The sequence below is a fragment of the Hetaerina americana genome, unplaced genomic scaffold (assembly GCF_022747635.1).
Source record: "Hetaerina americana unplaced genomic scaffold, ioHetAmer1.1.p SCAF_4, whole genome shotgun sequence".
NCBI classification, from domain to species: domain Eukaryota; kingdom Metazoa; phylum Arthropoda; class Insecta; order Odonata; family Calopterygidae; genus Hetaerina; species Hetaerina americana.
This window is the reverse complement of record NW_027286985.1, coordinates 91154052-91180960: the sequence shown is the minus strand read 5'-3', so window position 1 is coordinate 91180960 and position 26909 is coordinate 91154052. Positions and strand designations below refer to the sequence as shown.

At 39.9% G+C, this 26909-nt stretch overlaps 1 protein-coding gene across 1 annotated transcript in view; it reads left to right on the top strand.

The window, feature by feature from the left end:
- mmd (disintegrin and metalloproteinase domain-containing protein mind-meld) overlaps positions 1-26909 on the top strand; it is a 997749-nt gene that overhangs the window by 437939 nt on the left and 532901 nt on the right. The window contains exon 7 of the mRNA XM_071590726.1: positions 17816-17875. Coding sequence (XP_071446827.1) covers positions 17816-17875 — 60 coding nt within the window. The remainder of the gene's footprint in view (positions 1-17815; positions 17876-26909) is intronic.

Here is a 26909-nt window from a genome sequence, read left to right as displayed (position 1 = left end):
TTGGTTTGTCGTAATGTTAACTCAATGGATTGAGGAACTCATAAATTGAAGTAATACTGAATATGAGTGTGGTATTGGTATGCAGAATGTGATCAGTTATCAGGACAAATTTGTAGATAATGCATTCTTTAGCCGACCACCTTACATCTTAATTTCAAAGATCCCTTGGGAAACTAATAATAGGTATACAGTTATATTCACAATTTTTATTTATTACCTACGTTTTTCCTTCATTCGATCTGCCAATCCTTTTTATTACAATATCAACCGCGTACGATTTGGGTAGCATTTTATCTCTACGATTGACAATCTTTCGACGCATTATTTGAAGTATGAGTCTCCATTTTCCTATTCATAAAGCTTATCACAGGGAATGAGAAAATATGTTTGCGAAATGCGACATCGTTCGGTGAAAATTATTAATCCTCCAATGTAATTTTTTGCGACGGATAACGTCCTTCACCGTTTCATTTTCCCCATATTTATCCTCGACTCTCTTCAACACATTCGAAACAAGTGTACCCGTAAAAATCTTTCGGTGGATTACAAGTGGGCGGAGCAAACCTAGCCGTCGATACGCAAGCACATATGTATGTATTAGGGTCGCAAATATGGAGTGTGAGTTCAAGTGGGAGAGACCAAGGCCGTTTGATGGTGATATTAGGAGTTGGGAGGAAGAAATGTGTAAGGGAGAAGCGGGAGGAGAGCCATGGGGGGGGTTAGGGGAGGGGGTTAGGATAAGAATGGGGTTTGAGTGGGGATCCGGCGAGAGGGTGGGAGGTTAGGGGAGCGAGTGGGGGTTAGTCGCGGGATTAGGGGGAGGGGGTGAGACTCTCGCGTGGAGGCAACGGGAGAAATTACTTGAGGGAATAGCGAGGTGTTTCGTGGAGTGGCGCGAGGAGATGATATTGTGTGTGAGCAGGCATAAAGTAGGCTTAGGCGGCGTGGGGCTGGGTGCTGGAATGAGGGGTGGGAGGGATGGGGGTGGGCGGTCGGAGCGAGGGAAGGGCAAGAATAGAATTGACGCAGTTTGTGGGAGGGAGGGGTTGATTTTGAGTGGGATTTGGGATCGGTTAGTGGGAAAAGGAGGGTGGAGGGGGAGGGGGATGGAGTGGAGGGGGTAGGGCGTGCGAGGGGTTGGGGGCAGGAGAGAACTGGGGCAAATCCGTGTGACTTACATTTACAATCCACGAGGTGACAATTAGAGCAGCCATTTTTGCGCCCCCGCAGCACCCGAGTTAAAGTGAAATAAAAAAAAAGGATTGGAGCGTGTATGGTGACTAATTGCAAGTCTGATAAGTGGAGCGAATAATGCGGGAGATGGGATGGGGGAGTGCGCGTGTGTTTTCGGCCTCGCGCGTGTTTGTGTGCGCACCTTTCTCATTAATTTAATGGGTACTTTACGACCCAAGAGGTCTTTTTTTTTGAGTGTGGGGGAGTTTCGAGGGAATATTATTTTCTCTCGGGGATCGAAGGTAAATAGCGTGTTTTGAAGTGATCGCTAAGGTAATTTGAATGGCAGATGTATTAAGCGTTCGTGGCACGTTATATTTTTTCCTTTGAATTCTACATTTTGTATTCCTCCGCTCTCTTACTTAGTTTCATTAAATATTTTTTTATTAACCTTTTCATATTGTATTTTCACAAAGTGTGAATAATGAGAGATTCCCTAAGTGACACTGGTAGGTTTTTTGGCTTCGAATTTTTCTTATTGCGTAACTTTGAAATACGTCATATTTAAGAGTGAATGAGAGTATGGTGTATTTTCCATTCCACTTTTTTTTCAAAAATCCATTTTCACGTGCATTTAAGATCAGTCTGAAGGAGTCTAGTTTCAAAATACATAAACCACTCGAGCATATAAGTTACTTATCCGCCGCCTTTTGCAGCCGAGTGTTTGCACTCCTTTCGTGTTCTACCTGTCAGGTCACCGATCGCGACACCGAAGAACCGAACTGACGCCTAAAATGAAGAAGAAAAACTCCGAGAAGACTCGGGGAACACCTTGAGCTAAACGAGAATTATGGAATTTGTACAGCGCCCTCAGAAAGCGCCTTCCTGCTTGCCACACTTCCTTCCTTTCACCTCCCCCACCCCTCCCCCGCTTGTTATTTACTGCTCTTTGCTGCTTTGATTCGCGCCGAGCGTGGAGTCGCGTTTTCACATCGTGTGCTTGCGCGATGTCACCCGCCTCGTGCGTATTTTCTCGCTTTTGCGCGAGTTGGATTCCAAGCTATGGCACCGGTCTGGGATTTATTCTCTTTTTGTATTTACTCTAGCTCAAGGAAAATAACTCAGTAGACGTGGGAGCAATCCAAAGTTCCATATTTTTCCAATTTCAATAAAGAAGAATTTTGAGCAGCACTTTTGTGTCGTTCCTTGGAGTTAAATTCTCCATCTTCCTCTTCACTATGTTTCACCAGAAACAGAACTACAATATAATACCTGCATATTCCTCCTCAATATTTATGTAATATTCATTAAATTCACTCTCAAAATTTCTAAAAGTTGTAAGCAATATGAAATTAATTAATGGCAATATTTATCATATTAGTTTGGGTTTTTCAGTTTCTAAGAAGTCGTATTGTTTCACTTAATAATTGTGGAAAATGCTTTTGCCCCAAGTCTTATTATATTTTATAGCACAGTTTAAAATACACATATCATTTCCATAGTGTTATCGACGATTTATGTAGATCAATAATTTCGAAATTAATGGGTATATAAATCTGCTGTATTACGTTTTGATACTTGAGAATTGTTTTAACTCCAGCCATATTCAAGAGGAATTGTTAGTTAGACCTTGAAGTCTAGTAGGTAGGAATATGGTTAATAAACCATGTACCTTATGCTGGTAGACTATGGCTAATAATGAAAAAGCTCATTATAATATTTAGAGTAGCTTGTCAAATATTTGGTTCAGAAGGGTAAATCATTTATCATGCTACATAGTCATGCAACCAATGCGGCTTGATCTCTACAAAATTAATTTACAGGCCCATTTTGTTTTACATATTTATTTGTGTATAGTAGTAATGGTGTTGTTGGATCATTGGTTAGTATCTGAAAAGTGTTCGTGAACTAGTCTATGACCTTAAATGCCTAAAACATTTGTCTTTTCTTTTCCATTCTTGCATTAAAATCAAAATTTTAATGTTTCTCTAATGGACGTTGGGTACCCTGAATTCCACGAGTTTGCCTCCTGCTTCCGGGTATTGTAGGATTAAGATTTTTCTCATTTTAATCAGTTTCCCACGCAGGGCAGCGGTTATTAGAAATTCTATGTGAATGAATGAACACATTTGAAAAGACTACGACTCCAAACGGTGCTCAGCTATAGGCAATGTTATCGACGTTTTTCGATGATTTCAATTTTTTATCTCTTGCATTCATGGCGGCTGAGGATTTATAAGTGATGGCTTCCCTTCTTGGCGAGTAGTCTTCATGCCGCAATTGAATGAAATTTATGATTCCCGATCGCTAAATTGAACTTATACGTTTTATTTAAAAAATAAAAGTATATTCGCCTGCACCCTGCATGAAGTCTCTTACTCCCAGCGTTTTCAGTCGGGCGTCGCCAACTCATCCCCTTTCCGTTTTAATCCACCCTTCAGTCACTCATTCGCCGGCGACTCTCCCTAACGCGGATGCTTCTCTCTCGGGTGCCGTGGGGTGGGTGGAGACTCATCCCCGTTGGAAACCGCCCCTCTCGGCAAGCACGTCCCCCCCCCCTCGGGGCGACGCATAAATCATTCCGCGTATCGGGACGGCGGCTGCTTCGCCCGCAACTCCGTGAGTGGGAAAGAGAGAGCCTCAAAGAGGAGAAAGCATTGGAAATGATGGATTTTCGAGGGGACAAAGGGGGTGCTGGATGTTTCTCTGCGGCCTCGCAGCTCACTCTTCCGGGGGGCGGAGTAGGGTGGTGCGTGGAGTGCACCTCGCGTGTGTCTATCCTCTTCCACAGGGAAGAACCCTGGTATTAAGGGAAATATTTTTCACTGTGGTTTTTCTTTTGCGATGGAAATACTTCGACCATTCATCACTCTCCCTACTCTGGCTTCAGAGGTTATTTTTGCACTCCTGCCCCTTCCTTCACATGCGTTAACAATAGATTCTTCGAGGAAGAAGATTTTGTTTTAGTTCAATGGCACTAATATTGACTTGGAATATGCAGGATCATAGAAAACAGCAGCACGCTTAATAACAAAGTTTTATTGTACTTTTCGCCGTTAGCAACATTAATTATGAGTTTCAATGAAGTTTTGATAAAAACTAGATCAAGAATGCCCGACTGAATTTTCCACAGTCCAGATTTTCATTGAATGTTTTGTACTACATTTTTGCGAGCGTTTAAAATACCACTCGATAAACTACAATTATAATAAGTAACCTTCTAGTTAAGGTAGGTTTTGCCTAGCTCGTTTCGCTTATGCTCTGCCGGCAATGAATTATTTCAGCCTCATTCCAAGGTAATATATCACTGAACGTGTCCGTCAGGCTCCTCAAATATTAGCGCATTTTATATTTAACTTAGTGTTAGTACTTTAGAGATGGGATAACGGAAAGAATAGTTTTCCCTCTCAATAAATGAATTTATCTCGCTGGAAACTGCTCGGAAAATGATGGAATTGCCTCGATTGACCAATGCCCTCTTGATGTCAATCTGTAAATCTAAAACAGATAAGTACAGTTTAATCTATAAATCCGAGTTCAAATTATGACATTATCGAATACATCTTGAAATTCTATCTTCAGGAACACCGATATGTTCGAACGTTTTGTACCCTCATTCTTCGGTTCCCTCGCAATCCCCTTAAATTAATATTGCCGTGGATTTGCATTGAATCTGAGTGTGGGTACTACATTCTCTATTATCTCCGCCCCCTCCGTTCTCCGGTTCATTGGAAATTTGGATGCTCCGAGAGCTCGCGCAAAAGTATAGATAATTGAATGCTTTTGTTCTTTGCCAGAGGAAGCCTTTCGGTTCGTCGATTTCAACAAAAGGGCTTCTTATCTGACTCCTGCTTTTGGGATTTTATGGTTTTACGAATAAAAGCTGAAACGAGGAACTCTGAATCGTGGGGCAAAATAAGCAAAATCAGGGGAGAAAGATAGACAAAGGCTCCAAATGTAAGTGCTTAGCCAAATTTGCCCGTAGTTATCAATTTTAATTCCATTTTGATCACGAACCTAAGTAGGTATACTCAATGTTAAAGCTGGAATGAAATGCGCTCATCCACAGCGTGCCCATTTCTCCGTCTATTGATAAAAGTATTAACATTAGCGACGAAAACTTAATCAACGTGACACTGAGTATTTATAAAAATCACAATCGGACATTAATTTAGTTGCAATAGTTAACGTAGAAAAATATAGTGTTACTATATAAAAGCACCATTTACATTTAAATTCTTAGCTGGGTACTTGTGTGTTCTATAGCGATGGGCATAGTGCTATAGTGATGATGAACGAAGCCCTGCAATTTGCCCAACGAAAATAATTTGCAAAAGATGATACTATGATGAAGAAGACTTTGTAATTTGGATCTAGAACTGGAGTTTGATGCTAATGCGTCTCATCGATTATTTTAAACTATTAATTTATCTAGTCTATTGTTACATTTTAGGAAAATGATATCACAATTTCAGGTTTCCCACAAAACTGCCAAAATATGGTGGTAAATTAACTCCAACCCACATTTGCATTATATTATTACGTATTTTAATCAATAAAAATTGCCATCAGCAAATCTACTTTGTCTCCACAGCTATCGCGATATTTCTAAACAACGAGAAACTATGACTTTGATGTCAATTGCTATAGCCTGAGTTAATTATGCACAAAAACTGGTTGAAATGAAGTTCATCAAGAGAATTATTGCAGCAATGCTCAAGCTGCTTTTCCATTATTCCTAATTTCAGTTTGCTACGACCAAATAATTAATGAACAGTTTATTTATATTTAATGTTCTACCTTTAAAGGTGGAAATTGGAGTTGAAATCAAGACGAATAGTTTTCTTGGAGAATAAATCGATTTCCGATGTCGTGAAGTTACTTTTTTGGATCAGTTTTATCCCTCTCGCAAATATTCGTTCCGAGGATCGTTCCAGCCGGATTGCTGTGTACAGAGAGAGCTCTATCAATTAGTCATCTGATAATATGCTAAGCCTCTCGTTCTACTCGCCACCCCCTCACATCCTCCTCCGCAAGGCATGAATGCAATTTTATTTCCGATATATTGAAGAGATAACAGAATCTATGCGTAGGTTTTCTATCAATTTATCCTCAATTACACCTGGCTAATGGTGTTGAGCTGGTACCATATCGGAATAGAGTATATAATCTTTATTAAAAATTGTAACTTTTTTGGGTACTTACAATTTTTAATATTTACCAAATTCATAGCATAATTAAACGTTAAATAATGATAAGAGTTACTCTATGGTGATTTTAGGTTATTTGGAATCGTCAGAGCTGTATTCAATGGCACTAGAAAACACGAATAAACAAATTTAATTTATCCTCCACATAATATCAGAGTTTATTTATTGTCGAGAAAAAAGAAATTTATTTAATTCCAGCTTATTTAGTATAAAAATTATAAATTATTTACACATTATTTTTCATCAGAGAATTTATTTGAAAAATACTCTTATTTATGCATTTATAGGTTTAAAATAAAAAATGAGTTTGACTCGTAGTAAGAAATCATATACTGGTATTAGGGCGGATTTCTTTGCTCGTTAAGTGATGCGATTGATATAATATGATTTCAGTACTGATAGTACTGAAATGAAACCAGAGTGAACTTCAGTTTGTTATAGAGAGAGGGGACATTCGAAGCCGTCAGAGAGGCAGATTTTGACTCCACTATGATTGAAACTTTGACGTGTTTGTACCCGTGGGATAGTACTTAGAAGTACGTAGAACAGCTTACGTATTTTGCTAGTTTTCTCTTATGTGTGGCACTCGAGCTATAACGTGCGTAAAACTCTAATCTCTTTATAAATATAATTAGCCTGAACGCAAGCATTTTATTCCAAAAATCAAACGTGAATATCCTATAGCTTTTCTGTGGACTGACTTTCTGTGTACACTGGTTTGGGATTCATATGAAGCCTTGTTATACTTTCACACACACAAATCGTTCCTCTAGGTTTAACCATTTGCAGTCTCTCTAGGGCAATGAATAATAATGATTTTCCAATTTCATCAATGGCGTGAAATTGAATTAATTTTTTTTTTAATTTAAAAGGTACATTTTTCAATGACCCATAATTAATATGACCGAAATAGGCACCAGGATAAATTAATGGTCAAAGATTTATCTCTTCTTCCTCATAAGAAATAGTCCTATGAGAAAAGTTAGGGTATTTCGGTCTCAAAAAAATATACTCGTAAGCAAAATGTTATTAATGACGTTTTTGTTTTGCTACAAACCTGCTTCACTTCTCTTCATAATTGCCATTCACTTCTAAGAACTTTTCGTAATGCTGCACCGCCTTCTTTAATTCCCCAGCATAGAAGGTCACCCCTTCTGGGAATTGGACCAGCTGACAACGTTGGTCTTGAGTTCCTCGTCGTCTGCAAACCGTTGTTCAAGAAGCCACTGTTTCAAGTGCAAGAAGAGAAAATAGTCATTAAGTGCAAGGTCTAAACTGTCGACAGCGGTCCAAAAACGCTCGTCTACTCAACATTATTTGCTCTTAGTGTTGGTCGGCAAAGATTTCCGGTCCCCACCTTGCGCACAGCTTATGATATCCGAGCCTTTTCTTAGCAACGTGCAATTAGTTGTGCGTCTAACTAGAAGACATTTATCCGCCAGAGCACTAGTCGTCGATCAGCTCGAGGTTCTTAGCCCACTTGATGAACGATTTCATTGGACGGAATACTGGGCCTGCCACTCTGCTCTTTACAATGCACACTTGTGTGCGGCCATTTTTGAAGTCCCAACACCATTTTCTAACCTCTCCTCTACTCAGTGCTGTAGATCCTTCCATAAACTAGGCACAATACGATGAATTTGGGCAGCTGATGGTCAGTTTGTGCACGGAAAACGAATCACAGCACGTACTTCGGAAATGGCGGCAGCAATTATTTTTACGGACAACGTGATCTGACAAAAGAATAAAACAGTGACTCCATAGCTTTGGAATCAATCAATTTATTACGCTGCATGTGTGCAACTTTGCTCTGACCAACCAATATTTAAACATAAGAGGGAGATTCCCCCTTACTCTTTGTGCTTTCCTCGTAAATACCAAAAAATGTTTCATTTTTTCACTGGTATATTTATATTATAGCAAAAAACGTACATATTACAATTTTTTTTTATTATTGCTATCTCACCACTAGAAATTTTGATAGTTTGGGGCCCTCAGAATTGAATTTTTCCACTCATTATACTTCTCTTTGGGCTATTATTTGTACAATAATATCTTAATTTGTTTATGCTTTTTAAATTTCAAGTCCCAATATTACTTCACCGACCACCTGCAAGTATTTTATCAGAGTTTTTAATCATTAGCACTATCATTCCGGCCCCTTTTCCTTTTCCCGTCCACGCCTATTACCCATCTCTCTTCCTTAGCAAGCATTCGTTTCTCGCGACTTCGTTCTCTACTTGCCCTTCTACCTTTCATCCGTGCATATCGTGCACCTTCCAGCCGTAAGCTTTTCCTCCTCGGGTGAATTTCGTCACTCATTGCCGGCGTGCCCTCTCTCGCCCCCGACGCCTCCCCACGGCGAGCCCCCCTCTCTCTTCACTTCTCTCCACCCCGTCTTCCATCGCTCTCCTCACCCCACTATCTCTTCTTCCCTTACCCTCGCCCCTCACATCGCCCCCACCCGCGCCCGTCCCCTCCCCGCCATCCCACGTATTTTTCGTTCTTTCCTTTCATTCGACAGAATTTCTATTCGCATTCTACCACGCGGCGCGAGGAATGGAAAAAGCAAGTGGGAGGGGAGAAATGGAGTGAGCATAGAGCGTTGGGTGGGCGGGGCGGAGAGATGGGTGGGTGGGCGTGGGTGGCTGGGGGCTGGGGAGCGAGTGGGAGGCAGAGCAGCGAGGAGGGGGTGCAGGAGGGTGGGGAGCATTAACTCGGGCGAGGGGTTTTTTTCTCGGTTGCTCTGGCAACGTTTGTCGCATGGGCGCCTCCCAAAGGATGTCTCCGGGGTTGGGAAGGCGCCGGGTGGAAGGGACGAGGAGGAAGAGCCGCCGTGGTAAGGAACGGTGAGAGAGGACCGGGTTCTTTCCCGGAGTGGGGAGGGGATGCTTGGGGGCCCGTGTAGGCGGATGACAAGGGGGCGCGGGTGGGGGGGAGGTCGAAGGGAATGGAGGTGTGGGTCGCATTTGGAGAGGGAGTAACAGGGAAAGGGGGCGCTGAAGGGAATGAGGGGGGGGAGGGTGGCGGAGCGCTGAGGTGAATGGCGGTTGTATGTGCCATTGGGGGCAAACGACTCGGGGGCGAGAGGATCGGAGGGCGGGGTTAGAGGGCGTAGCGAGTCCTCGTTTCTCCGGTGACTCTGCCGTAGAGATCGTTTCACACCTTGAAAACGAATTAATATCCATCGCCGTCTCTTAAGGAGTAATACTCATAGCCATATTGCCCGAACATAATACGGCGGACTCCAATTCCTAATTCGGTGCACGTAAATCAGAGTCTCTCAACGTCGCTTATGCTTACCAAAACAAGTTTGATTACACTTTGCTCTCATTATAAAGCATTTTGCTCTGTGATGGCGGAACTATCAGGGGAATATTACGACCTTCCGTCGCTCTAATTCTTGTAGAATTAACCGCAGGATTTTGATGCTGGCACTGGCGTTTATGAGCTACGGGCTATAATTGGCCGTAATTGCTAAGAGATGAGGAGAGTTAGTGAATGTTATATCTACAAAAGCAATAATTCGTATTGGACGAGGGCAGGTGTCGTGGACGGACGTGAAACGTCAACCAAAAATGTAAATCGGGAGGAATGTAGATTTTAAGAATAAATTAGCTGGAAAATTATGGCGAATAACTGCATATTGCAGGAAAAATCTTGTGAGTCGTGAAGTTTGTATTTCTTACCGTTTGAAAGACTCTTAACTTCAACTGAGGTCGTGATCTAACTTATCTCCTACAAATGTGCCGAGGTTCGCGGGTTAGATATTCCCTTTGCTATGATTTCTCAAAAGCAATGCTTCTTAGCAGTGAACCCTTTTAAATTCCACCTAGGACAACTTCTTAGAATAAGGATTTTTATCACGAATCATTTTTCAAATATACTCGAAAAATTATTGATCATATGTATTGACGTATAGACATAGCTTTCAAATATGATTTCTAAAGATTACTGTTTAAATGCAGTTATTTTTTGTTTGACGGTTTCATATTGTGAAAATGCATAAATCACACTGGGATCAGTTTAAACCAACATATTTGCAAATTAGTTAGTTTGGCGAGAAATGCCAAGTGACATCTATATGTACTTTTCCTTTGTTGCAAATGAAGTTAGTGCTGCCAGTTAGGACTGAGCCAACGCCTATTAGTAGGGAATTTCCAGTAAAATCTCCAGTTAATTTAAGATGGTCAATGTAGCATAACATTTTGACCTGAAAAATAAGCGTTTGTTATGAGGGTAGATATGCTGACCCAGTGAATTTTCATGTCATATTTTATGAGATTTGAGTCCTTACCACGAAAATCCATCCAATAATCCCGATACTCTATTCAATATCATGTACAAGTATGTATCTGTTTACCCTACCTGGTCCCATTGTTATGCATTACTTCCGCTTTCGTGAAATTCACGCTCCAGCCAACGGTCTTGCTGTATGATTAGCATTTCCTCCTTAATTCTCTGCCTAGACTAAGCTCGGCAGAGATTGGTTCTAACGACAGTTGCGCCTGATGACAAGGAGTTGTGATGAATTCGTGAAAGTGATTGGGTGATAATGAGTAGTTTCGTTCAAAATATTTGAGAATAATAAATAAATATTTAATTTCAAAATATTCAGATAATCAACCCTTAACTAAGTTTTATTATTCACGGATATTTGTAAACGTATGGAATAATGAAGGGAGAAGTTATTATGGATGGCTCAGGCAGAAAATTCCGTCGAATAAGGTCTAAGGAACCAATTGGAGCATGGCGTCCCATATGACGGGTGCAATAGATTAGCAGAGGGACGAGTCTGCAATTCCCAGTTGGGGGAGGAAAGCTTGTAAGCGTGTTGTCGGGGGCATGGATATATTCGAGTTGTGGTGGGGCAGTGATCACAGAACAGCCCCGATGTAGATGTCCACCGTGCGCTTCCTATTGCTCGTTTTCCCGAGATGGCCCCAGCATCACCGGTACCATCTCCACGCACGACCGCGCGCTCCACCGTCTGAATAATTGGAAAGGGCCACCGCTGAGCGATGATGATATTTTAAGGGGTGACGGCCGCGGCGGTATTACGAATGCACTGCCCCCAGCCCCTCCCTCTCTCTCAAGCGAACGAGCAAACGGGCGTCTGGCAAGGCCCCCAAATCCTTTGTGACTCGCGAGGACGCGTGCGTGTGCAGAATTACTCGCTGTTGCTGTACCATTCATGCGAAATGTGTTTGGCGTATCTTAAATGGAACGAATCTCGTTAATTTGCCGGGAATTCGTTTTGTGCAAAGGTTTTCCGAGGTGGATAATCAAAACAGTGCTGGTCGTCCCGTCACGCTCTCTCCCCACCCCTCTCCGCTCTCCCCCATACACCCCCCTCATCCACTACTTCCTCCCCTCCGTCCACCTCTCACCAACCGTAAGCCATGAATTTGAATTGCATGTTCTTCATTACTTAAATTTTTGCCCCCTGTTCTCGTCCTCGCGTCGTGAAACATGCTGTTTCTGAAACTCTTCGTCATTAAGTAATTGGACGCGAGGTAAACCATTCACAGGAGTCGCACAGCATAATTTTTTTGTTTTCTTTAATCGGCTGAAGAGACACATCCGATTTGCACACAAATTCACACTTTGAATTTCTCGGATTTACCGTAACAAAAATACATCTACTTTGTGCTTCTATTTGATGCTAGAAATCTGTAGTAGGTATGTTCAGTAAAATTTGCTAATTTAGAATATACGTCCAGCAAGAAATTCAAGCTATTTTACGTATCTTTCACATACTGCATGTGATTTACCCCTTTTTCTTTGAATGACCAATATTAACACTATAAATATCTCCGTAACGGAAGCATACTTTCTCATGAGAGATGTTGGAAATGCTTCGTCGCCTAAAGTATATATATATATATATATATATATATATATATATATATATATATATATATATATATATATATATGAGAGAGACAGTATGTAAGTATGCATATTTACACTTGTTGTTCTTGATGAAGGGGTTATGTTTTACACACCATCAATTCATCACACGTCTTATTACAATATCAGCTCATTTGCCCGCCAATTATTAGTAACAATGGCTCTTAAATTCTAAGGTGTTTAAATCCATAAAATTTGAGTTGCGTAAGCAATAATTCTTTGCACTTTTGCTACATTTTGAAGACTTTTTCTTCTTTCGTTCATTTAATTAAGTAAACGTTTTCTTCTCTCCCTTCGATGGATTTGGTCCTTTCGTGCTGTTGCAAGTGTGTAAGGCTAATTGATCATCGGATTGGAAATCACAACCAGAACTCAAAGTATTCGGAGGAATTTACGAAGGAATTTATCAACTGTTAGGAAGAGTGCCCAAGAATGAAGGTGTCTTTTATATACTTGTAATTTACCTAAGGGTACGGCCTAAGGCATTCATTCCATTTGTTGATTTTAAGTCTTAACTATTTATATACCAAAGGAATTGAGCATTTGTGAAAAAACATCATGTTATGAATTTGGTGATTAATGGCTGTTATGAAGAGCAATTAGAAAGGAGCACAATAGAACATTTCTTTTAAAATAATGCACTGCAATCTAATTATTTTTTTGAAATCATAAGAAGGGTTGAATGAAAGATTGGAGTTAGTGAGGAAAATGGATTGACAAAACTATGATCAAACTTATTGTCTTTCAGGAGGGAAATTTGACCATTTAAATAAGGGTTCTACATTCCTTTGCTATTTTACTATGATGATCCTTCTATTTTTTTAAAACCTCTCGGTAAAATTTTTTGCAGTCTATTTCACAATTGTTTAAGTTAATGGCTACTCCATGGAACTGCGGGAGATGACATTACGGCAACTTTTAACGGAGTCATCCACTAAATGTGCACTGCACTACAACAATTTCTTTTTAAAAGAAATTCCCCTTGAACAGAATTTGAACCCGGATCCCTAGATATTCGGCCGAGTGCTTTAGCCAGTTGAGCTACTTCGGCGTCCTCTTATTTCATCCTCAAAATTTCAGAGTGAACTCGTCCTCCAAATTTCCGTTATTGCATCGTTTTAATGAAGAAATCAAGAAAAAGAGTCCTCACTTATCAAAGAAAATATTCTCTTCCTTAAAGACAATGCACGGGTGAAGTTTTGATGGCATAACAGTTCGAATCGTTACAGCATCCTTAGTATTAATTAGATTTAGCCCCAGAGGCTATACTTTATTCCCTAACCTCAATGAAGCCTTGGCGGAGGATAATTCACATCGAACGAGGAGGTCCACGCCACCACAGATGCCTACGTGTATTGTATGGATATTTTGAAATTTCATTTTTAGGATGGCTCAAAAAAGTTGGAAAAACTCCGAAAAAGGAGCATCGAGCTTTATGCAGTAAATGTTGCAAAATGCAAAATAATCTAACCGGTATAATTTGTCCTTCTATTTTTTCCAAAAGTTCTTATTCAACAATAACGTAACAAATGAGCTTTAGTCTATTTAATTCCAGATTTGTAAGGTATTCCGGCCAAATTTCCAAGTTGTTGGTATTAGAACCCGTAACATTTGTCTAAAATATACATTAATTGTTGCAAAAATGCTGAAACTTTGAAAAAAAGCATGCACCATTTTAATTTCTAAAAACCTGAATTAACAAAATTCAATGAGATACCAACCGATACCTGAAATCCCTCTTGTACAAAATTTTTGCGAAAGCTTCGAGCAACGTCATCCGTGTCATTACACTACCAAAAAATCCCAACAAGGTTACCGAAAGAGTAAATAATGCGAAACGCAGCGGACAGCAAATTGGGTTTTTGGATTTCTTTTGAGGGAAATAAAAATATTTCAATTGAAATTATTCAGATATTGTAGAAATAACCTCTGTAATTCTGTAAGGTATCGCAATTAATGCCGTTCTTATCCTAGTTTACTGCGATGGAAAAAATCATAAATGGACAGGCCTTTTGCCATAATCATAAATGGACAGGCTCTTCGTGCCTTTATTGATTTGGCTGGAATGGCCTAACGGCACTGGAATTGTTCCACCATTAATCGGACGCCCGAAGTAATTTGGATTTTTTTTGCACTTACCACGAAGGCCCTATTGACTATTAAATTGTTAGGAATTTTATATGCTCGGAAAACTTGACGTCAATATTTGAGACTTGGGATCAATTCCCGCTGCAGCCGATTTTTCCGTTGCGATGTTTCCATTCTTCCCCATCCTTACCACGAAAGGGAGTTAATGGGGAAAGGGGGTGGCAGAGGGTCGATGAAGGGGGTGAGTGAGTCGAGCCCATCCGCCTGCGGGAGCCTAAGCCGATATATCGCGGCCCAGCAGTCGTCAACAAACGCGCCCGCCATATATCAGATCCCGCTGTGCGCCCAGCCCAGCTTGGCACCGGCGCTTCGTCGTTTCACGCACCCGGGAAATCCCGCACACCTTTTCAGCGGGGATTTCAATGAGATGCAACTTTTGAAAAAGCCGGAGGTGTCCCCCGCCCCCACGTCCCATGACCCTCTCCGTCCGTGCCCCTTTTGTTGTACCGAAACACCCCACACGGGAAACCCTAAAACTGATCCGATCCCTTTTTTTCTCTCTCTCTCTCTCTCCAGAATCGCGCCACGTACCCTGTTTTATTTCGCAAGATAACAGCTCACCACACGAGTGGGCTCGCCCTCTTCGCCCCCGTTGCCCCCAAGAGCGGGCGCCGAGGGGCGATAGCAAATAGACCCCGCCCCTCTGAGTGGGTGTCGTCCGCTCTGAATGCGCCAATTCGATGGAAAGGCTTTTGATCGGGATGGGCAGTGCCAAATTTAATTAGTGGAAATGTTTAGACTGCGGAAATATTCGCTAAAACCTCTCTTTATGGGGATTTTCACCGTTCTATTGTGCGATCATAAAAAAGAGGTTCACTTATTCCGACTCCAATGATTCAGAGCAGAATGGAGCGTTGAAATGCTAGATGCGGTTTTCACTTAAATGCAGTCACCTGATTACTCCAGCGAACCTGAAGCACGAATCCGACCTTTTTAAGCCACTGTAATTGGTCATTGGGACGACCAAGGGGAACGAAGGACTTTCTAATGCGAAGTCAATGCAGCCTGGAATATTATTAGCCTGGATTAACTTCGGTTTAACCTAAGCTAATGCCTTGATAAAAACTAATCTCCTCCACATTTAGGAAAATGCATGAAATGAATAAGCAGCCTGACCATCACTGTTGTTTTACTCGTTACACATGAGTATGGGGTTTGGGTCATTGTTTATAATATATATTCGTACCATTTAATTTAGAATTTCTACTATATGACTTCTTACATACATCCTCATTCCCTTACAATATTTTTATTGGTATGAATTACAGTCGAAACTGATTTAACTGGTCAATATTCATGTAAGTATTATTAGAATAGCTGTCAGAATCATGAAGATGATTGTAAACACGGCATAATTACGGCTCAGTAGCACTAGATTTATTGTAATCAAATCAGTAGAAAATAGTTTGATAATTTTGGAATTTATGCAAGTAGATTCTAACTTGATTATTTAAAAAACTTGTTTGTAGTTCAGGATTACATACACACAGTCCACCGTTACTTAATTGAAATTTAAAGCGCAGACTTGAATTAGCGTAATAGTATTCTCACGCGCCTTGCCGATTGAGGTGACTTCCCCTTAATGCTATTTATTCCATCGCCCACGCCTGATGACATTTCCCCTCGCCTCTCTCACGGCCGCAAACCACGACAGCGCGGCCCCTCTACCCACCACTTACGCGCCTTCCTACGCCACTCCATCCTTCGGCCCCACGACTGGGCGTGGGCGTCGAGGAGGCCAGTTTCGGGCTGCCCCAGGAGTAATGGCCGACAGCGTCGTTGGCCCCGCCATCGGGTGTCAATCGGGGACAGGAGGGGGCGCGAGAGCACATCAGCATAAACACGCCCTCGCGCGTCGTAATTCTAACCTTGTGTGCCGTGTGATTTGAAATAGTCGAATCAGGAAACTTTTAAATTTTTATTTCTTTTTTCGCCACCTGTTTGTGGTGCGTAAGATCTAGATAAATGCGATGTGCATTGATATGGGATAATTTGTATTTATAACTATTAATGCACTTCAGTTCCTTGTAAAATTGGAGGTTTGTGTATTTGAAGAATACATATAAAGCGGGCGTTAGTGATACATATTATTATTACGGAATTATTTAGCTCCGTACAGTAGTGCTGCTCTTTCTTCCGAGGAAGACGGAGCTAAATTCCGTCGAAATTATTAAGAAATGAATATATAGGTATACACACACGCGCACACACACCCACCCAACCCACACAGACACACACACACACACACACACACACACATATATATATATATATATATATATATATATATATATATATATATATATATATATATATATACATTCAAACACGAAATCCCGCCAAACGGCGAATAAATACTCATATATACAGAAACATATATAAGGAAAAGGGATAGGAACACGTATAAAGGACGAACACAATAGAGGTGGGGAAGGCGGAATCGAACGGATCACAAGAGTAAAAATATCTCCTCAACCGGGACTCGAACACCGGATCTTTCCACTTGCCGGGCGGATGCTCTTAACCACTTGAGCTATCGAGGATATGTAATTTACCCTGAGATCCGTGGGTCTTATATGTCGCCAAGCGCCCCGATTCTTTAGCCAAGAGATGGCGTCAGGGGGCTGTTTCACCCACCAAAGGAGAAATAGACAATACACAAGAAGAAAGGACAGTGGTTAGAATTCATACAACATCATACAGGAAAAGAACAGTGCGTTTCGTGACAGCCAGTGGTTCATCTTTACTCTTGTGATCCGTTCGATTCCGCCTTCCCCACCTCTATTGTGTTCGTCCTTTATACGTGTTCCTATCCCTTTTCCTTATATATGTTTCTGTATATATGAGTATATATATATATATATATATATATATATATATATATATATATATATATATATATATATATATATATATATATATATATATATATATATATATATATAATACAGAAACTCGTACTGTAGAAAATATCGATGACGCACTTAATGGTCCTCTCACCTCCGCCGCTTTCCTCAACTTTGGAAAAGCCTTCGATAAAGCGTGGCACGAGGGCCTTATTTCCAAATTTGTCTCGATCAACTTCTGCTTTAATTCATACAAAAGACTACAACTTTTCTCTAAAATCGTATTTTTTACAGAAATAGACAAAATTTGCGCCCAAATATTTCCACTTCAACATGGCGCCCCGCAGTGGTTCGCTGTAATGTTAAACTTGTTTAATGAATCTGCTTTTAAGAATTTTATCAACCAGTTGTTGCCAAATTACATTATGTATATTTTTAATGTCATGTGAACCTGTAAAATATAAATAGATTAGTAAGTAGTGTTTCTGCACCAATAATTAAATAATTGTTTTTTTTCTTTCTCAGTACCCCAATCGGGGTTACGGTGATGGTACATACGGGTCTCCAACTAGAGGTAGAACAAGAGTAAGTACATGATTCTCTTCGTTTTATGCATGCCTTTAGCCGTTACCTTGACTGACATCAAAATCAGCTCCTTTTGAAGCACTTTCTATGTAATATGTCATTGATGAAATGTAAATATATAATGTCTATCTAGGCAGGTAAATGAATGGGTTACCAGTGAGGTAATAATCTTTACACAGAGTGGAAATTGTTAACATTAGCAACCTTTGTTGAGCGATGCCAAGTTACTGTACGCAAAAGATTATCCGACTTTAATAGTTTACAGTGGCTAAAGTTTAAATTAGAAATGTATAGTATATTGTTGTAAAAATAAAGAAAACTTCATATAAATAGGTCAACATGAGTTTACATCATCAGGCTACTCCGTTTAGAGAACTTTTTGAATATACTCGTATAAATGGCCTTCTCCCTCATATTGTTTAAATGAAAATTCAACTCCAAGAGCTCCATCGGGGAAATTTTTACGTAAATAAAATGCAGACCAGCTTTAAATATCGATAAGAACTGGCTTCTGCTCAATGTTAAATTCCATATCAAAACTCGTGTATATTAAATCTAAGCTATAGCGACAATGGATCACTGTGGTAAAGGGAAACGACCGTTTTAGTCTCCAGCTTGGATGATGTCTGACATGAAGCCGAGACTTCTCTAATATTCAGTATTTATATGTTCAACTAGTATCGATGGGCGAACTCCACTGGCATGATACTTATGTTTCGTGTTAAGAACTGATTTCTTCAGCTGACTACCAAAACTGAAATATTTCATTCTAAACGTGGCCCATGCAGAGATCTTACATCGTTTGAAAACCGTAAAACCCTTTCTTTAGCCACAAGGTGTCGTTTCGTTATATTTCCAAGTACGTACTACCCGCTGCTGTCCCTCAGGAATCCGCCATCATCTCCTCCCTTCTTTTCTTAAAATCAGGGGCCCCAAGCCTTCCTCCGTCCCCAGGGGCCTTATCCACTTCTCGTTTCCCATCATCGCGTCCGTCTTTCGATTGCGTATCGCTGCGGAATGGCCCGCCCCTCGCGATCAGACGTCGGATGGATTATTGAAGTCACTCCCTCGCGAGGGGGAGGGAGAGAGATGGAGGGAAGAGGGTGGAAGAGGGGAGGGTTGGGTCGAGGAATGGATGAGGGAGATAAGGCCACGGAGTTGATGTAATGGGGCGAGAGGAAGGGGAAGTAGGGTGTGAGGGGACTTTAAATTGGTGCGGTCGCCTCTATATACCACCTATCGGAGTCCTTCAAAATGCTCCAGGAAAAGAAGACGGCTTTTCTTTAACATATATTGGAGTTACGGTGACTTTTTCATTCGGTTCATTGACTTCCTCTAAGAATTCTGGGTGCTTAATCCAATGATTTCCTTGCAATGGTCTTTGAAAGTAAGTATAAAATGAGGTAAATCATTGACATACCCCCTAAAAAAATTTAAATTATATTCCTTTACCTTTTTGTGGCAAGCTTGTTGTTATTAAGAAGGCATTAGGAAGTTTAAAATATTTATTTTCTGAATATGAGCAGTGAATTGATATCCATTTTATCACTTTTTGGGAATAGATTCTATGCTATATATCTTTAAAAGCAAAAAACTAGCAACAACAAGAGCTTCGCTCTGAAAATACAATAAGAAACGTGATAAAGAAGCTTGTATTTAAACAGAAATGGAAACTTTGATGCACTTAAGTGGTCTATGCTCATGAGCAACTTTGATTGAGTCCTCGTACGAAGCATCATATATTTGTAAACTTGTATAGGGAAATACCTCTAAAACTTGTCAGTTCACAAAGATACATGTAATCTCAAAACCCTAGATTTTGAGAAACACTGCAAAGTTTTCTAAAAACACCGATGTGATATAGCAAGACGGTCAGGAAAATCGAGATTAGAATAGTTTAAATCCAACAACGACATTTCCCGCTCGCAATATAATCAATAGCCATATGAGACAATTTGCGACCGTGAACTAGTCTTAACACAAGTTTCAAACGATGTGTACGTTCTAGCCGACATGTTCAGTATAATGGTAGAGAGCTGAGTTTCTGAAGTCTTCTGTTTCTATTGAGGAGCGTTGAAGTTAAATTACAGGGCAACCCAGTGCATCCCCTCGAAAATGGGAATCAGGTGGAGAGAGGGATCAAGTGTTAGAAGTTCGAGGGAAGCAGAGGGTACGGGGACATAGGCGGGGAACACAAACGATCAGAGATGGATGTGGTGAGGGGCGAGTGCGTGATAGCCCTTTGCCTGCAGTTTGTGGCTTCAGCCTCGCATACGTACGTGGCTTCCCCTGTTGTCTTCTGAGGAGCGCAAACTAAGGCGGGGGGACATGGCGTTTCGAGGCAGTTGATTGCTGAGTACTGACTGCGGAAGGACAAACAGGGGGATGGGGGACCTTCGAGCTGGTTTGATGGTGCGGGGACGGGTTGGAGAAGGAAGGGGTTTGGAGGGTAGTGGATGGCCGGGGAGCGGGTTGTTTCGTCGCTGGGGAGTGTTGTCGGTTCGGGGACGTGAGGTTGTCGAGGCTTGCAGTTGAAAGAGACGCATGAGGGTGCAGTTTGGAGGTGCTCTTTTCAGAAGTACCACACAAATGCTGTGCTTTACTCTGGGACTACGGTAAACATTAAACGTTAAGCGAAATTGTTAAATAGCAATCTCGTGATAAATTTAGAGTAACATGAACTCAGTCATGGAAGCCCCATGTGGGATTCGTTTTATTTTTGATCAGGATCGATTGGGCATCTATCAAGAGGGATCATAAATGGATATTTAATGGGGAGATCGAAATAATGTATGAACTCTTAATCATAAGCGGGATATATTTAATAAATCCGTTAGAAGGACGTTACTGATTTCGGCAGTTAAAAATATTCTTTATCAGTGACTATGCCAGTTAATTTTTTTACTTATCGATTTTCGTTCGTAGGAAGATGAAACACACTATCATTAATGTTTCTATTTAGAGGGAATTTAAAATATTTTAAATCCCATATTATGCATTTCGACCAACAATTAAATCTAAAAATGCGAATCCACCTCAGAGGGACTCAATCGCAGGGGCGCTTTGCGTAGGCGATTCCGATGATATGATTTTCATATGAAAATCATATTAATTCAGGGAAAATACTTCACTTAATTTGTCGATGTCCATTTAAATTTCACTTAACTATTGAATTTTATAGCGCTTTAATATGAAGTATTCATTAAATATAGAAAGAGCTATGGTAATAGGACCCGTGAATGAAAAGTAATTATAATTATTAGCAGTGGTCTTCCGACTTAGGGTAGGTTGTTGATGTACCAAGTCACTACGCCCTACTGTACTCATGAACCTTAAGTAATGGCACAAAATCATCGTAATGCCCACTATAAACATTGAAATAACCCCTTATTTAGCTCTATATACTTGCTATATCCCTGTATGCCACATGAAATGCCCGTTTTTCTCCTTTCCCTAACTCAATTCCTCATTATTTGTGGTATATAATAATGACTAAAATACATGTAATCCTTGAGGGATAATTTTTAGAGTGATTCAATCACTAACAATCTAATACTACAACTTTACGAAACCTCATGCTCTCTGTGACACCATAGGGAATATTTTAATATTTATCTCTCATTAAACCCTTGCAATATTGTACAATTGTAATGGTCTTCTGGAATGTTTGCTTATGAAAATCTATAGCTAATATTTAAAACCTTCATTAGCCTTTAAAATGATATATTAGCCGTTGTAGCTAGCTACTTGTTCCTTTTTAAATTCTGATTTACATATTCCCTCAAAATGCCTTTTATTTCTCTACATGTCTTTGATGCAAATACGCTGATCAATTGATCAGCGTATTTGCATCTCTTTCCGTCTACAGGTACATTCGCTTCAACTAGGTTCCTAATAAATCCATTACTTCTTAAGGCCTTCTTAGTCCAATTGGTTCATCTTCTAGGCATAATGCTTGAATATAGTCTTCTCTTTTTTTTCTTCGGCATGTCACACTTCATATCTTCGTTTTATCTTCAGCATTCGCGTCTATCAATTTATGCTCTCTTTCTCCAAACTCAAGGGCGTCTCATACCTGTATGATAACTACTTTCACGGCCACTTTCTTGCCGTAAAGAGTGTCCTTTTTGCAAATAGCGGCAAAGAAAAATATATTATCTTTGAAAGCGATTGCAATCCCTTAAAACCATTTGAATCCCCTATCCAAGCACTATTCTGCTTACCCCTTAAAACCCTTCACTTTGCTTCAACAAATCCTCGGAAGCGAAATATTGCCAGGTCTATTGTAAACGATGGAGCAAGCCGAATGGAGATAGGCCTGGAGCATTCGCCCATCGCATCGGCAGAATTCGATTTTGCAAGAAATACCTCCACAAAGATATTGGTTCCCAAAGAGGAAAGCTCGATTTTACCAACGTTTTATATGCAATATTCAGCCACTATGAATTCAAGGATCCACGCACATAGTGCTCGAAGTGATTCCATTTTCGCACCCCACTTCTCAATAATTCATTCGCTATTGTCGTGAAGCATGAGGTTAAAACCTATACTGTCGATGCATACGTCTGTGTAACTGTATTGAATTTGTGGATATATATATATATATATATATATATATATATATTCACATATTCATTTAACATTAGATTTGTCAAAATAAGTTAAGCAAAGAAAAACCTTGTAATATTCTTTTTCAGCAGTAAGGGCAATCTTTATAGGATTTTGTGAAATGGGGCAAAGGCGGATTTTATTTGCTATTCGATTTCTTGAGTATGATCGCTCTCAGCAAAAAAATCCAAAACGTAATATCAAAGAAGGAGATGTACAAGGTATAAGTAATGGAGATGGAATTAGGCTGCACTTACAAACAATCTGACATTGTCTTTTGTCAAATTATGTCCCTCTTTCATTTACTTTTAAATTCACAAGGTACAAGAACATTATCTTCCATTGGAAAATAAATAGAGGATTATGAGACGAAAATCTCGCGTAGCATCCAGAACACAAAATGGTAACGCATTGTATTATTTTTATTTAGCGCGGCAGCAGTAAAGTTTCCAGCAAAGTTGGAAAAATAATCCTGAGCAAGTTCTTTTCCAGAAAACAGCAGAAGCAACTACTTAGGTCTGAAAATAACTTTACTTAGTAGACTGTGTTTAATTTTAACACAAGATTTCAGTAATTTAAAAGTATGAGGTAATTTCTTAAATTTTCATTTTACCTTTCATTAAAATCAAAACAAAGATAAGAAGTATTGTGAAAACAACTTTTTCTTCGTCTTACTAACAGTTTTTTCCCCAATGCCTCTAATCATTACTCCGTTGAAGTAAATTATCGTAATTCCTCCAGATTTGCTATTGCATTTGCATCCGATCTTCTTCCTATCCAATATTTGCTAAATTTGTTTTGAAATTTGCAACCTGATACACGGCAAACCTATTGTGCAATTAATGGCATTCAGTATTTGCATGAATCAGACCATTTACAAGTATATGGTAGAGTACTCCTTGCATCAGTTTCGATATGTATTAATAAGTGTTAGTTTTTCTTGGGCTATGGTTAAAATGAAACATTAAGAAAGATATGTGGTCAGGGTTCATATTCTTTCGAAGTGCAAAGGACGACTTTTGCCGTATATATCTTATGGAACACCCTCAATATTAAACAATAGAATGTTTTCATTATAAATTCCTTAAGCCTTTAAAAATAATTGATACTATTGAGCAAGGTGGCATAAAATCGATTCATTGAAAATCATTTAACATTCGTTTATGGCTTGAATCTTTCAGGTTTTATCTTCCAAGGATTTGATCAATTTGAAAATAAAATTAGATCAGAATCAGAATCAGTATGGAAAGTGGAATTAATGATCTTCATCCTTTTGAGTAGCTAGAGAATTCTCAGAATATTAATTCATCTTAAATATTGGACAAAATTGTTATTTTTTACAAAAAAAATAACGAACATCATCCTTGCGATGGAGTTAACAATTTTTCGACATATCCTAGTCAGATTTCGAAATACATATAATTAGATATTTTGATTTTTGAATCATCATTTATCTATATAATGTAAAAGAAGACTTTATCTTCTCTTCATGGTAAAACCTCCTCATCCACATGTTTAACTAATTGAGAAAGAAAGTCAATGGATCTCATATTGGCTCTATGACCCCAGTGCACGCGTACATATATAATGAAGCTTACCAAAGAAGTCTTTAATTACCTTATAAGATAAATTAGTTTGAAGCGGCAATAAAATCCTCCCTAAAGACTTTACTCTTGAAGATATTAAAGAAACTTGGAAATATGGAAAAATAACTTGACGTTTCAAATGTGAGTGATCGAAGCTAACTAGATTTAAGTAAATATGTGGAACTCAGCTGAGTGTTCTGAGCGTGATGTAAACTTTATAGTGATGAGCTTTTATTAAAGAATGTTTTTAAACATAATAATTTGCATCCTACCTCTGAGCCATATCATTTCATAGGTTTTTCCCACAGGCAAAGTCGGATAATAAATAGATGCTAATTACGGTGAGTTTAAGATTAGGTTTAATTGTAACTATGGCCATTGATTGTCTCTTTTTTCTGAATGTACTCCTGGAATATAATTACGACGCTACTCAGTCCACATAATTTTATATATAACTTTGCGATTTAAAATAAACATCTGAATGAATTAATTAAGTTTGCCTGAGTTCCAAGATATTGTATCCGCGTATCCACGATGATTGAGATGGTATCGCTCAAAATCAGTTGAAATGTGAAATGCGATGCCTTAATGTAGGTCATTCGTATTGATTCACGCAGATATTTCGGCGGTGCTGTTCTTTCGAATGCGGGTAACTATTCTGTCGAGGAAAAGTTCGAGCCATCATCATCATCATTTTTTAGCTTTTTAAGATTTTCCGAATGTTTTACTTATTTAGGCAGAGTCACAGAACTCCCCCGCTCCCACTCTCGCCTTACTCTCCTTGCACACCGTGCCCCACCACCAAACCCCTTTCCCTCCCTCCTTCCCACCCTCCCTCACCCCCTCCGCTGCCTTCCTCACCTGCACGCTCTGCATTCATCCTCTCGCCATCATTTCGCTGAAGTCGACACAGTTTTTCGCCACCAGACTCGGAGTGGCGCTATCGATCAGCAAGATGGCGGATGAAGATGGAGTGGAGTGGGTCGCGGGGATGGGGCTGGAAGGAGGGAGGGGAGGGAGTTAGTGGGGGTAGGTAAGGGGAAGGTGGATGGATAGATAGATAGATAGGTGCAGCCCTTACATATAGAAACACACGGCAACTCAAACGCGGGAGGCCACACATGCCACGGATCGCGATTCCATCTAATGGATATATTCAATCACAATGCATGGCTTGCAGGAAGGAATGATGATGGTGATGATGATAGAGTACCGACCGAAGTCTGCCTAGAATGGTGCAATTGTAGCCACGTGTCCGAGGTAGTGTCGGTTGTGGGGGGGAAGGAGGGGAAGGAGAGGTAGGAGGGGGACCAAGGTCGTGAAACGAGGTGGGTACAGGTTTCTCGTCATAAGGCGGAATAATTGGAAAATTTCGGGGATTAAGTTCTCTAGCGAGCAAAGTGGATTCCTGTACAATATGGGGTGTAATTACTCGCAGGAGAAGAATTCAGAGCTCTTAGTGATTGATTTACGGGAAGAGAGGAAACCAATGGTAGTTCAATTGCGTTCTAATTCCCGGTAAGTTCAGTCAGATATTTTATGGAGACCTATTGTTTCGCCGGCTATTCGGTACTTTTTTGAGTGATTTTACGTTTTAATTGGCCAGATTTATGTCGTGGTTTGCTTTGTGAATCTTCCGCTTCGATCATTTATGAAAATGGTGAACCATGCCCTCACGAAAGGATAGGGATCTCTGTTCCGATCAAAACAATGGAGCCCACTTTATATTCGGGGCGGGAGAGAGAGAGAAATGCGAAAGTTGGAATAGTGCTGTAGCCGTTCCTGTGAAAATTAAAAAAAAAATTGCTATGAGGGAGAGAGTAGCTTCCGAACGGGAGCGTAAGCCCACAAACGCACACAAGTGAAATGGGCTAGAATGAAATTAGTGATTTCAATTAGCTTTCTTTGGAGATTTGTTTATTTTAAATACACGCAGTAATTTTGTGTAGGATATGACTATAATGAATATCGAGGGGGAAAATGATGTTGAAATTCCGTGGTGGGAGAGAATTATGATTGGAATCATTAGTTTTTCATGTGTAATGAGACAACCGACTCACCGCTCCCGTGAAATAATTCAGCATTTCCCTAATCATGGATTTTTCCATGGAATTATTCGTTGTTTCCTCTTCCACCTCCCTCCCATTTGCGAAAGTCTTTTCAGTGACCCTTTACCGAATATCCAACTTCCTCGAGCCAATTAAAACTTTAAATCTAACATTTTGAAACCCAATGTTAATTTTCTTCCACTAATTGAATTACAATGCCCAGTATTTTTGCACCATGCATGCGTCATTTTTGCTTTTGTTTTTCGGATATCTTTTACGCTCCCGTCCAGTTGCCTTTAACTGCCACGTATATCGCGTTAAATCACGCTGTAAACGGGTGAATCAGGTTTAATACTGGTTTAATTTCGTCCTTCTGCTCTGAATTTTAAGCATTTTGGCTTTTACTAAATGTTCACAGTTAAATAATCAACGAATATCCTACACATTCCTATATAACCATATTTTATATTATTTTGAGAAATATTTTGTGATTTCCCCTTCACTAATATCTGCGTTCCTTAAACATAATGGTCTTTTCCTTGGGGATACTAATTTTAATTCAATCTTTGGCATCGATGTATTTTAGCTATTCCCATTAATGTCACTTAAATTCTGTTTGAATTATCCGTTTACACTATTTTCGAGAATCGTAATCTTTCCACGAAAGAACTCTTAGCTGTCGGTCCCCTCTCTCCTTCCATCGCCGCGACGCATCCTTATGCTTTCAAGAGTGATTTAGTTTCAGTTTGACAAGCTTACCCTCGAGACATCTTTCTTGGAGATCCGTTGTCG